The 13,692-nt window shown below is 40.2% G+C and overlaps 1 protein-coding gene across 1 annotated transcript; it reads left to right on the top strand.

Annotated features, from left to right (window-relative positions):
• Positions 1–626: 626 nt before the first annotated feature.
• Positions 627–13,434, top strand: LOC140702904 (lysosomal cobalamin transporter ABCD4-like). Its single transcript, XM_078392725.1, has 4 exons — positions 627–748; positions 1,701–1,903; positions 10,138–10,293; positions 11,497–13,434. Coding segments are annotated over exons 1-4 (459 nt in total). The 5' UTR covers positions 627–650; the 3' UTR covers positions 11,499–13,434.
• The last annotated feature ends 258 nt before the right edge of the window (positions 13,435–13,692 follow it).

Raw genomic sequence — 13,692 nt, 5'->3', positions numbered from 1 at the left:
AGATAGGCTAGAACGTCTAGTGAGGATCAAATCAAGCTGATGCCAATGCTTCCATCTTGGATGTCTCCAGGAAACTCTGTGTTGAGGCTTTGTATTAAAGAACGTGTTGGTGACACAAAGACCATAATAACAGCAAAACTCTAGCAAATGTTGGCCACTTTCATTCATCTTCCCAATGCCAAAACAGCCTAGACAGGTGGGCCAAGAGTTGTGATCAGCACCAACTCTAGCGATAAAGTCTCCGAGAATAAAGTCTCTCTCAGGGACTTTTTTGATAGTAGCCGCCAAATCATCATAGAATTTGTCTTTGACTTCTCTTGTGGATGACAGTGTTGGTGCATATGCACTGATGAGGGTGACCAGTCCCGCTGATGAGTGGAGCTGCAGAGACAGGATTCTTTCACTCCCCACAGTAGGTGGAACAATGGATCTCAGCAGACTATTTCTGACCGCAAAGCCAATACCATGTTCCCTGGTCTCGTTCAATGGTTTTCCCTGCCAGAAGAATGAGAAGTTTTTTTCTTTGAGAGATCCCATGTCTGGCAATCTCGTCTCTTGCAGGGCAACAATGTCCATCCGCAGTCTACTCAGTTCGATGTCGATGACAGCTGTCTTGCTCACATTGTCCATTTCCTGCAGGTTGTCAGGAAATGACGAGAAGAGAAGACTCTATTTACTTGATTAACTGCTTCAGTCAACTCATCAACCTCTCCACCACTTTGTCTGATGTAGCCGGCTACACGCACAGGTGAGTCGTCTTGTCTGTGGCCTTCAGTGGATGGTGTTGTTGCCCTCTGTGTGTCACTCTGCGCTCTGGCAGAACAGAGGAAGGCCTCTGCTTCCATCAGAGCTCATATGGTGTATGAGAGTCTGTGTTGTCCCATCATGGTTACACGAGTTCGGGCTTCCCTCTGAGGCATTGTTAGAAAAGAAATAAGCAGTATTCCATTACTCTCCTTATGCATCAGGAGATGAATATTTGTAATTAGAATGTCCAGACCTTCAAGAGAAGAACGAGTTCCTGTGGCATAAGGAGAGCCAGGATGGTGTACTAGTTAGAGTGGTGGACTAGGATGCAGGAAATGTAGGTTCAGTCCTCATTCCAGCCATGCAATTCACAGGGTAACCTGGGCTAGTCACAATCTCTTGGTCAGTTGCTGTGAAAATAAAGTGGGGAAGAGGAAAGTCATCTATCCGTGGGGGCTTGAACTCACTGGAGGAAAGGTGAGATATAAAAAGCAACAAAAGTGAGTCTAAATTCTTCCACTTTGATCAGTGAGCCTTAGATAGCTGGTGTCTTCACCTACATGGCATTACCATTTAGCTAGACAGCACAGGCAAGAAGAAGTACTACTCATACATTTAAAAACTCCCCTTAGTTTTGCCTTAAGAACAATTTGTTTTTATATTGTAATTTTATTGCACATTGCTTTTGGGGTTCTGATATGCAGAAGAGCAATTTGTAGATGTGTTTAATAAATATATAAATGAGCAATTCAATCCAAATCCAGGGCATAGAAAAATTGCCTTTTCCCAGTACCATTTTTCCAGCTAGGGGCTGAAAGAGTAAATTTTCTAAACTCTAGCCAAAGCATCTGTACAACCTGAGGTTGAGAGGGGAAAAACACTCTGTTTTTTCTTCTTGTTTTTCCTTTTATATTTCTTTCACCTTCTCTTTTCATTGGGTTCAATCCTTTTAGTGTTTCGAGAGACAAGATGGTTTCAAGTGACACAGCTTTCCTCCTGGAAGACATCTCAGTCTCAGCGCCTTCTGACAAGCTGCTTATTAAAGATCTAAACCTGAGGATTACACAGGGAAACAACCTATTTATTACTGGGAACACTGGAACAGGGAAGACATCTTTGCTGCGTATCCTCGGTGGCCTCTGGACGACCAAACAAGGTGAGCGTATTGGCTTCTCTCAGATGTTGCTTAGGTTAATGGCCGCCCTTTTAGCATGGCAGATGGTTGAATGCTTTGAACTAATCAGGAACCCAAAGGTAGTCTCTTCTGTTAGTGGATTCTTACTGCTGTTGCTGGCTCTTGTGCAGAGGTACCAGGCTTTCCTTTGCCCCATTTAAACCTAGCATGCATATATATATATTCTTTCTTACTTATATATATATAAGTGGATCAAATTACCTGATTCAAAACAGGAGCCATAGAAAGGCTCCGCCCCACGACCAATCACGTATCAGCCGCTGGTCTTGTGGGAGGAGAGGAGATAAATTAAGGGACTGTGACGCCCACAAGGAGGCTCCAGCCAATGGGAGCTCTCACCAAGTTGAACAAAGAGCTAGCAAAGGCAAGAATGCAGCTTCTGGTCACAAGAGGGACAGAGCTACAGAAAGGCCAAAGAAAGAAACTAAACAGAGTGCATTTATAGCTTATGAAGTTACACCGAGCTATATATATATATAGCGCTGGCCACATGAACACCAATTACAGCCATCATGCATAGTTCTCTCCACGTGGAAAGCCATTTGTGTATTGTCCTTGCCAACCTTGTGAGTGATGTCTTTTTGCATGTCACACACTCCAGTGCTGGCACAGTGTGACATAACTTTCTTTTTTTGGCGGGGCACGTGTGAGTCATTGCTTATCTTGAGCCCTATAGGTGGGCTGGACAGAATGACTGTGTGGCATTTATACACACCAGTTCATGCAGTAAATATAGGGAGGTTTAGCCATGGCTGTTGCCAATACATACAGACAGAATTGACAGCTAGTGAATTTCGTTTCCATAGTTTTTTCTCATTACTTTTGAGAGGGGTGTCGTATTTTAGCGACTAACAGTGCGATAGTATATACTGTACCTGCAAAAATCAGCAAGATGTATTGTCAGGAAGATATGTATAGTGTTGCAGCTTAAGATTTTGGAATTTCTCATTATCCACTGCTGACAAACCACTGCTAGTTTGCTTCAGTTACTTTCTCCACACTCAAAATCAGCAATATTGGGGATGATACAAGCCTACCTTAAAAAGTTGGTGTGGGAACTGTTAAGATAAATTAACACATTGTGAAGTGTTAATTACTTACTTTACTTAAAGCACTTATAAAAAGGCACCCAAGGTGGATTGCAAAGATGAGTTTTCCCTTCAATTTCCCTATTCCTGTCATGCCCTTAAGGCAGTGGTCCCTAACCTTGGGCCTCTAGATGTTCTTGGACTACAACTCCCAGAAACCTTCAGCACCACCTCTGCTGGCCAGGATTTCTGGGAGTTGAAGTCCAAGAACATCTGTAGGCCCAAGGTTGGGGACCCCTGCCTTAAGGCATGACAGGGATAGGGAAATTGAAGGGAAAAAGCCATGATCAAATTGTAGTTCTTATTAGAATCAGTTCGGTTGGCCTGCTGGAATAAGTTACAAAGTGACTGCTTTGTGAGAGATCCAAGTAACTTGATTTGATATGGGCTCATATCCCTGTGTATGTGATTATTTCTGTGGAATCTGTGCGGGAGATGTCTACATGCTGACATGTTTTGGCCCCCATTGAGTGGTGATCTTGCCACAGCGACCACAGCGACAGGAGGGCCTGGTGTGCTCTGGTCCATGGGGTCACGAAGAGTCGGACACGACTAAATGACTAAACAACAACAAAGTTCTCTAACTGACTTATTAGGCTAAAGTAAGTCACACTTACAGTAAGCCAGTTTGACTCAATGAAACTTACAGAGGAATTGGCTCACCAACTACCCACTGATTCAATGGACCTACTCTAGTGCATTCTACTACACTAAATAATAGGATTTTTGCAAATATGTGCTAGTTTTCATTGTTTTGTTCAGTACCCTCCATAGGAATACCAGAAGAACAGACACCCCTTTCCTTCATAAAGTGGATCCTCCAGTATAGTCCAATTACTACTGTCATACCACCAATGAAGTTACTAACACCCATGCACTGGGGACCAGGGGCTTCTACCACTATCCTCCTGCTTTCAGTGTCTTGCTAATGAACAGCAGGAAGCAGTTTGACAAGGGCAGCCATAAAATTAGTGATGTGGTAAAGTTCACTGCTCTCCTCATAAATTCTATTTTCAAAGAGGTGAAGCGTGAGATGAGAGGCCATAAAAGTTGAAAGCCAAGCTAGCATTGCACTGAAACTTCATCTTTCTGCAGCATTGCAGGCCAGCAATGTCCACCAGCCGGTTGCTATGGGGATGCATAGTAGCAAAAGGAAGCACAAATGTTTCAGTTGCCCTGTTGGGCATGGCAAAGGACCATGACGCTCCAGTCCAGTAAATTCTTACCTCTTTCTTTCCACTATTGGCATGTACAGAAGCCCAGGCTTTTGTTTTATTTATTTATTCATTCACATCAATGATACAACAAAGTTTCTCTCTGAAGTGAATGCTGCCTTGGGCCATTAGCTAAAAACACAATCAATAACACACTAATAGTTCTAGACCCATTGCTACAGATGGCTTGTTGAGTCAATTTATAGGAGCTGACAAATTTCTCGCTGAAACATCGGGCTAATTCCTTCATCCCTAATCAGAGGGCCCAGTAATAACGTGGAGTTTATGGAGCTATCATGCAAGCACTGTAGCATATTAAAGCTTCTGTAGAGCAAATGTATATCCATCTTAAAACCATTTTATATTAAGTAAACTTTTTTGTCAAAAGGAAAAAAAAAGGGTTTCTAGCAATGTTAGTGCTCCTTCTTTATTCTTGCCAGTAGGTCTCATTTGAGGCCGTGGAATGCGGATGTTTGTCCTTACTATGAAATATCAATGGCTGAACATTTTTGTTTATCAGTTAAGACTCTAACCCAGGTTTTCACCAGTAAATTCAAGGTAACAGACATACGGTAGCTGGGAGATTCATTGGGTGAATTTGGGCTCTAAGCCTTAACCATCTTGCAGAGTTGTCCTGAGAACAACTCTGCAAGATGGTTAAGGCTTAGAGCCCAAATTCACCCAATGAATCTCCCAGGTCCCTGTTCAACATTTTAATCAAAACACCATATCTGTTTAGACTGGCAACTGTGTCTGTCTGATCTGTGATCATGATAACAGGCTGCAGATTGCCATGACCTTGCTTGTTCACTTGGTAATACATACAATAGTGGTAGCAGCACCACAAATTTGTCTCTGAGCCGTTTTTATTTCTGGCGTTACTAGAGAATTGTTTTCCAAGACTAAAATATGCCATGTGGCAGAGTAATTACATCAATCTCTATTAGCAAAAGCGTATTCAGAATTTTAATTCCTGCAGTGCATACTGATGAGTGTCTTGTGCAATAAAATACTTATATTACTTATTTCTAATAAATAAGATCCATAAAAAATATAGCCTCATCCATGGTATTTTTTTCTGGGAGGTTTCCACTCACTGTGTGTTTAACTGTACAGTGAAAGCTGTATAGAGTTCTTTGAACACTGAGGCAAAATATTTCTGCTAGCTTGGATTAGTAGACTGATTGAAGATTTCAGTCGCTTGTAATTTAAATAATCAATCAAAAGCCCACATCTTGGGTATATTTAATATGATTTCAGTCAGGGATCTGCATTAGCACGAATATTTGGATTCAAAATTCTGATTCAGAATTTGGAATTACAGCCTTTTGGATTCAGAATTCTGAATTAGAGATGGGGATGAATTGGAAAAAAATGTGATTTGTAGCAATTCATCATTCATCAAAATTGACAAATGGACAAATCAACAAAGTACCGAATTTTACTGACAAATTAACAAATATTCATCATTAAAACACAATGTTCCGCTGAACAACTGATTGGTGGGACATTGACAAGCAGGCTAGCTGCAGGAATGGAAATCAGAGTTAAACTTCCCACAGCCAGCCTGCTTGTCAATGTCCCACCAATCAGCTGATTATTGGGACATTGTCAAGCAGGCTGGTTGTGGGAAGAGAACCCAAAGTTTGCCTTCCCACAGCCAGCCTGCATGTCAGTGTCCTGGTCTACACTGATGTCACCGTGTTCAACTTATTCTGCTGCCTGATTTTCCCCAAAGGTAAAACCTAGTACGATGTTTTCCTGCTGAGTTATAACATTCATGAATCTGCTAATCCTAAATCTTATTCCTAAATGTATTAAGTCAATAATGTACAATAAGATATAGAGAATGTAAATGTTAGTTGAGGGTTCAGAAAAGACACAGAGAAAATTGCTGCAGTGCAGGCTTGCACAAGAGCATATCTTATAGCAAATGTTCACAAGATCAGCTAGGCTCACTTTTCAACTGGAAAGAACCAATGTGAAAAAATACCTTCTGGTGTCTATGCCTTCTTCTTGATTTCATTGGTGCAGACACACATCATTTACAGAGTTTGCTTTCTCCCCAGCTCCCCTCTCTTGGGAAACCCATAGCAATTTCAATCAGAGTTCTCTGCCTCTACTACCCGTGGTGCTAGATTGTCTTTGAGTTGCATTTTTTCAGAAGTCACTTCATTTTCACTTCTTCCTCTAGCAATTTTGTTTTCTAATCTAGAGGAGTAAATGGGACTCCAGATGTTAGAAATTATTCTTATAGATATTTGGAGCTGTTGAATTAGGATTCTTATTTATTCGGAATGATCCAAATATGGCTTTGTTTGATGAATTCCAAATATTTCCAAAACTGAGCCTGTCCTACTCTGGACACAGCATGAAAAGGCAGGATTCTCTGGGAAAGACTATGATGCTGGGAAAGGGGAAACACCAAATACAAGATGAATTGGCTCCCTAAAGAAAGACATAGCTTGGGTTTATAAGAGCTAACCAGAGCTGTTGAGGACATTTGTAGATCGCTCATTCATAGGGTCACCATAAGTTGGAGACAACTTGACAGCACATAAAAACAATTTAAATCAGAACTATAGCAGTTTTTTAAAAAGGACACCTTGTTAGGGTACAACTCCCATTTAACATTTTGTTTGTTTTCTCCATTTCCTCTTACAAAAATATATGTTAAAAAAATCTTGCTGACCACGCATAGATATCACAGCCACTGCTTGTGGCTGAAAGCTGTTGTAACTGTATTTTCATGGCCACTTTTTTTTATCCATATTTCCTGGTTTTGGAATGGTAATTGCTTTCAGTCTCTTGTGTTATAAAAATTCATTAAATCACCTGCAACATTCTATTAAGAAGCATAACTAGGAAAAATATGGAAAATCTTATTTGATAGCAGGTTTAGCGGTTGTCATTAAAATCCATGTGCAAGAGAATCTAGAGGCTAAGAAAACAAACTGAAGTCTTTCCCCCTAGAATGATTTGGTATCTGCTGGCAGAGAATCTATATATTAATTTATGATGCCAAAAAGCCATTTTAGGGTAATGTTTTTTGAGCACTTACTGTGCTCACAAAGAGGATAAAGTTTATAACACATAGATTTATGCACAATGTTGAAGTAATATGTTAACAATGTCATTACTGGTAGCTCAATACCTTTGTATGTTTCAGAAACTATATAACAACAAGAATTATATTACACTTTGTGGGTATTTAAACAGGTAGTGTTTAGAACTACTTCATGTTACAACTTTAGGACATTTTAAGGCAGTTTTAGTGGCATTTTAGGTATATTTTTTGGAGTTCTGTTCCATTCTGTAAATGATTTTAAGGTGTCCCATTTCCTAAAGGTAAGGAAGCAGCAGTGAAAAAGCAATGAACAATGTAATAAAAGATACAATGAGTCATTACAACTGTGTTGTGCTAGTTAAGGTGGGAAGTAAGTTTGGAGACTTTCTAATATATCAAATTCTTTTTTTAAAAGTAAAATGTCTAAGGAACAGGGGAAAAAAAGGTATCCTTCTCCTAATTTACCAAAGAAAGACAAGAAAAATCTATAAAAACAACAAAACCAAAGCAGGCTGCAGTCTTCCATAGCAATTGGTTTAGTTCCTGATGTCCTTTTTAACACCTGTGGACTATTTGGTTCAGCTCAGTAGGTGTGATTCAGAATTACATTTTGGAAAGGAACAGAAAGAGCTGGAGAAGACAGGAACTGTTACTCTCCTGAATGATGATACAGTTGCTTATATCACCTTTGTCTAGGTCTTCCTTTATACCCAGAGCTGTTTTTACTAGTGCTGTGGATATTTTGCCTCAAGCAATATAGATGTCTGGGACTTCTGATCCATTTTGCTTTACAGAAACATTTGCACTACTTTGGTTTTTTTTCCTACAAGTGCCTTCTGATCTGGCAGAGTATCAGTGAATTGGAATTCATAATTTATATTTTGGAGCATCAAATTTGGACGTTCTTCTGTTACTGTTGTTGTTTGTTATTTGAAAAAAAATGTATTTGCACCTTTGTAAAGTTCATAATGTTTATAATGTTTGTATTAAACATATAACTCCACAGAATCCAGACAGGAGCACACTATGGAATGTTTATGAACATTCTATTGCTGTTCCTTTAAGATTTAAAACAGCTATGCACAAAGAGTACAGACAAATGTACTGTTCTTGGCACAGAAGGGAACAGGCATGAGTCTTGAATCCTGGGAACTGGAGTCCAAACATGAATATCTCCAAGTGTTAGCAATATTTTGTCATATAAAATACCTCATATATATGGCATTGCTGCTTGGAATTTTATTAGCATTTTTTTAACAATAGCATAGAAAGCCATCTTGTCCTGAGGTAAAAAAAAAAAGACATTATTGTTTGCCCATATTAGATGTGAGAACACATTAATGTTGGAGATAAATGATTGATACAGTCTCTTGGGTTTGTGAAATTGGACTTTAAAAGCATCTGGTCCTTAAATCCTGAAAATCAATCACTTAATGATGTAAGCTAATTTGCAAACTCCTGGAGGTGAAAGAAGCTTGTGTTTTAGTGCTCAGAGTTTTCCGTTAGTTAAGAATTTTCCTTTTTAAATTTCAGGTTCATCTATTTTTACTCTGAGTCAGGCTAGTAGTGCCTACATTCGTTGATTGTGATTGTGATTGTTCAGGGCAATGGATGAGTGCAATTCTTAGTCCACCTGGTGATACAGTGGACTGAACATGAAACATTTGCATACAAAAGATGTGCCTTACTATTTAACCTCTGGCTTTTCCATAGTGTGTGTAGCTTATACAGTGGGGTCTTGACTTGAGAACTTAATCCGTATTGGAAGGCGGTTCTCAAGTCAAAAAGTTCTCAGGTCAAATCTGCATTTCCCATAGGAATGCATTGAGAACCATTTGATCCGTATCTGCTCTTTTCTGTCCATAGAAACTAATGGGAAGCTGCTATTCCGCCTTCGACCACTAAAGGGGGATATTTTGTTTCTTTTTTCTTAGGTCAAGAAAGGTTCAGGGAAGGCAGGGAAAATACAGTCCAGGCAGTACAGTACCAGGCAGTCTGAAGACTGTCTCCCAATCCAAACGCTGGGAGGAGTGAGGAAGCAGACAGGCACCCTTTTCACTGGCCAACAGTTAACTAAAAGTTCAAATTTTGCACTTCCCCTGCCTCCCACGTGGGTTTTTTTCAGTTCTTAAATCTAAGTACTTAAGTCAAGTCAATATTTTCCTATGAGAGCGGTTCTTAAGTCTAAATGTTCTTAACTCGAGCCGTTCTTAAGTCAAGACCCCACTGAAGTAAAGAGCCTCGTGGCGCAGTGGTTAAAATGCTGTACTGCAGCTAAAACTGCCGCCTAAACTGTGCTCACGACCTGGGGTTCAAATCCCAGGTAGCCGGCTCAAGGTTGACTCAGCCTTCCATCCTTCCGAGGTCGGTAAAATGAGTACCCAGCTTGCTGGGGGGGCAATGTGTAGCCTGTATAATTAAAAATCGTAAACCGCCCGGAGAGTGCTTGTAGCGCTATGGGGCGGTATATAAGTCCAATAAATAAATATAAATAAATAAATAAATAGTCATTCCCTAGGGTTTCTAAATGGTCCATACATGGTTCCTTTTTAAAGTTGACCATATGCAAGGTCATTCTGTGCTCTCGGGACTGCTTATAGTTGCCATTTGCTGCACATGACTATTTCCTTACTGCAGAATGGAATCATTTACTTCACTTGGCTCAGACACAGATGGAGGAAAGCCATGTTTTTTTCTGAGCATGTTTTTACCAGTGTCCGCTATTGTATTTGCTCTCAAACTGACAACTTTCCAGAAAATCCAAACTACAGGTCTGTTCTGCTGTTTCTCTGACATTTAGAGGTGTTGTTTTTCTCCCCTCTCCAGATTATATAAATTATTTGGCTCGACTGGAAGCATCTGGAAGTTTTCCAGCAAAACCTTTTATCCAGCACCACAAGAAACAAAACATTCTGAAGGAACAGAGAATTACTGACCAGAAAAATACCACCCCACCTAGCAATGTGACCTGCAGTGAGCATTGTGAGAAAAATAAAATAAAATGCAGTTCAGCTTTTGAAAAAAGCATTTTATTTATTAATTAATTACATGTTATAGACTTTCATCCGTAGAGCCTAAGGGAGCATTCAGATAAAGCTTTTATTGTGCAATCCGCTTGCTTCATTCACTGAATGTTATGGGGCAGATGGCAGCATTTTCCACTTGTAACTCTACCATATTTTCCGCTTTTCTTTCCATAGGAAATCATTTATGGAGGGGAAAAATGGTACAGCTACACAATGTTTTTCTGATAGTTCTACGAGTCATCTATAGATAAGCCCCCCCAAGTAAAAAAAAAAACCCTCTGGTTTTATTCCATTCATTTATATCGCACCTTTCATGTAAGTAAGAGGCCCATCCCCTGAAATTTCCTTCAAAAGCACTGAGATTAAATGGCTAAACCATTTCAAAGAACTAGTGACCCTCTATTCAGCACTGGTTAGGCCTCATCTAGAGTAGTGTGTCCAGTTCTAGACACCACACTTCGAGAAGGATGCTAACAAATTGGAAATAGTTCAGAGGAGGGCAACAAGGATGATCAGGGGGCTGGAATCCAAGCAGTGTGAGGAAAGACTGAAAGAATTAGGCATGTTTAGCCTTGAGAAAAGAAGACTGAGGGGAGACATGATAGCAATTTTCAAATACTTGAAAGGTATACTATACTACCATGAAATACTATTCAAGAGAAAACTGGACAATCAACTGTCTGGTGGGGGGAATGGAAAAGAAAGGTTTAATTCTGCTTTAATTGAGTTTAAATTAAACTCTGTTTTTAATTTAATTGAGTTATTAGAGTAGCTGAGGAAAATAACTTTTCTAAGTGACAATATTTCACTGTAGGCTATTGCTGTTGTAACATTATCTTGAGCAGGCAACTAAGACCCATTAGCTTTACAAAAGATCTGCTATTGGTAATGATTACAACTGTAACCCTTCTTTCCTCTGTGGATCAACACCAGAGCCTATATTTTTCAACTCTCTTTGGAGCTTCTCACAATGAATGCCTGCAGTTTGGAATTTACCTCCACACCAAAATATGACCATCCTTGCCAGACCAGAACAACATTTCCTTTGACAGGAAATATGGCAATCCTACAAAAAGCTGAAAGACTAATTTAAGGCTTATTTAGATCATTCATTCTCAATCTTTTTCTTTCTTTCTTTTTTTTCTTTTTTCTTTGCCAGAGTCCTTTTAGGAGATCTTCTCAGGTTTCAGGGCCCCCTTTCAAACAACCATCCAACATGAACAAATATCTTTCAGAAACTTATCCTATTTTCCAGTCTGTGGCCCCTTCAAATGTGCCGGTGTGTGTGTGTCATATGGCCCCTGTTGAGAATGGCTGCTTTAGACTGCTGCAACAGGTTGGGAGATGCATCATCATTTTGACTTGTTTTGTTTTGCTTTTTGGTCACCTTCAAACATGAACATTCTAAGGACAAGATAGGATATGAGAGAGTTTGGTTTTTCCTTTCCTCCTACCGCTACCCAGCATGTTTCTGTGATTCTAACATAACATTCTGCTTGTCAAATTTTTTAAAACCTCCACTTTTCTATTAAGAGTTTCAGTCTCATTGATACAAGGTCACAGGCCTTCAAGTTAGATATGGAGATAGCATGGGTTGAGAATTCAATGCAAACTCACAAAAATCGAGAAAACAGTGACAATGGCTTAACAGATGTGTGCTGACTGTGCCAAGTTTCTTACGGTTTAAACTGACAATTACACTTCATACCTGCTTGTCCTCTGCATTTTGTATCTTTGATATCTTTGTATCTTAAGAGAACACCAGTGTGTCCTGACACATTTGCTGCCAATCTTGCTTCTGTTGCCCATGTTGCCAGCTTTCCTGCCGCCACCACCATTATTTTCTGTGGTAAATTGTGCTGTACATGGCATGCATTGACTATCCACTATGAGATATGGGTAACCGCTTCAGTATTATGTCCACTGGTAGCAAAGAGAATGCAAGTAAATGATGGTTACTATGCTGTAGTTTGGCACTGTTTCTCAGTTTTTTCATCATCTCTCCACTAGGTTCTAACCCTTACCTGAGCTGGCTGGCACCAATTCCCCTGCACTGAAGGCAGGTGCATATTATGGTGTGTAGGAACTGAGTTTTTATATATTTTGAATCATTACATTCAGAAATCTGCTGGAACTGCCCCAGGTAATATTCTGGTGGCTTTAATCCACCTCTCAAAAAAGTCAATTCAGGTGTTTGACCTAACCTACAGCTGGTGTATAAATAAGAGTCAATCCATTTCTGAGTTCTGAAGCAGAAGAACTGTCTGGATGGAGTTAAGCTCTGTGGCACTGCAAACCATTAGGGGGATTGTAGTCTCCCTGACCATTATCTCTATATCTCTTGAGAAACTACAAGATCCCTAACGCTTTGCAGTACCAGGGAACTTGGCCCTACACACCCAGTACTCCCGCCTCCGAACTCAGAAATGGAGGGACTCTTTCTTATTCATGCACCAGCTGTACGTTATGTCAAACACCTGAGAGGGCTTGTGGGGTGGGAGGTTGTTAGCCCCAAGACTTTGAGCTGGGGCAATTCAAGCAGACTTTTGGGTGCTATGATTTAAAAAAAAAATACAAAGATCTCATCCTTGCTGGTGTGACAAGCAATCAGTTTCAACCCATGTTAAATAGCAAACGAAGATTCCCTAAGCCACAGTTTCTCCAGAGTGCCAAATGTTTATTGGCAGCCCCAGGTCAGTGTGAGACGTTGGGAGATACAACAACCGTGGCAAGTTTATCACATGTACCTTAACTAGACATGTGTTGGTGGTTCCACCTTTTGTTCTCTTTACAGCATCCACCTCCACATTCTTTATATGTTGAATCTGGAAGAGTGATCTGAGTGAAGGGTGAGAAGCAGCTTGACAAACAGATTTTGAAACGACGTTCTTATCGGGATCGGGCTGCTGCACTTCCAAGTCTCAAGTGTCGCCTGAGCTTGCACAGCAAAGGGCTTTTAAGAATGACAGGGCCAGCTTAGTCAATTCAACGCTTTATAGGCAGCTGGAGTGAAGCTAATATGATCAGTGTAGCTTGGACTAGAAGAGTGAGCATGCTGCTTGTTTCTGAACAAGCTGAGAGTGATAGAAGAACCTGCTGAGTGAAATTACAATAATCGAGCCAAGGCCTGTGACCATGTGGGCTTATACTGCGCTTACAAGGTCATTGTAAGACTCTGTAAATAAGGGCAAAGCCTATGCAAACTGTGCTGTGGGAGAAAGCTGAACAGTCCCATATCCCACCTTATCCTCATGCCACCGAAGCTTGATAGGGGTAAAGCAAAGTATACTCAGAATTTATTTATTTATTTATTTACAAGATTTTTAGCCGCCCCATTACCAAGGGTCTCTGAGCG

This window comes from Pogona vitticeps, chromosome 1, assembly GCF_051106095.1.
Source record: "Pogona vitticeps strain Pit_001003342236 chromosome 1, PviZW2.1, whole genome shotgun sequence".
Classification (NCBI taxonomy): Eukaryota; Metazoa; Chordata; class Lepidosauria; order Squamata; family Agamidae; genus Pogona; species Pogona vitticeps.
This window is presented reverse-complemented; position numbering and strand designations above follow the sequence as displayed.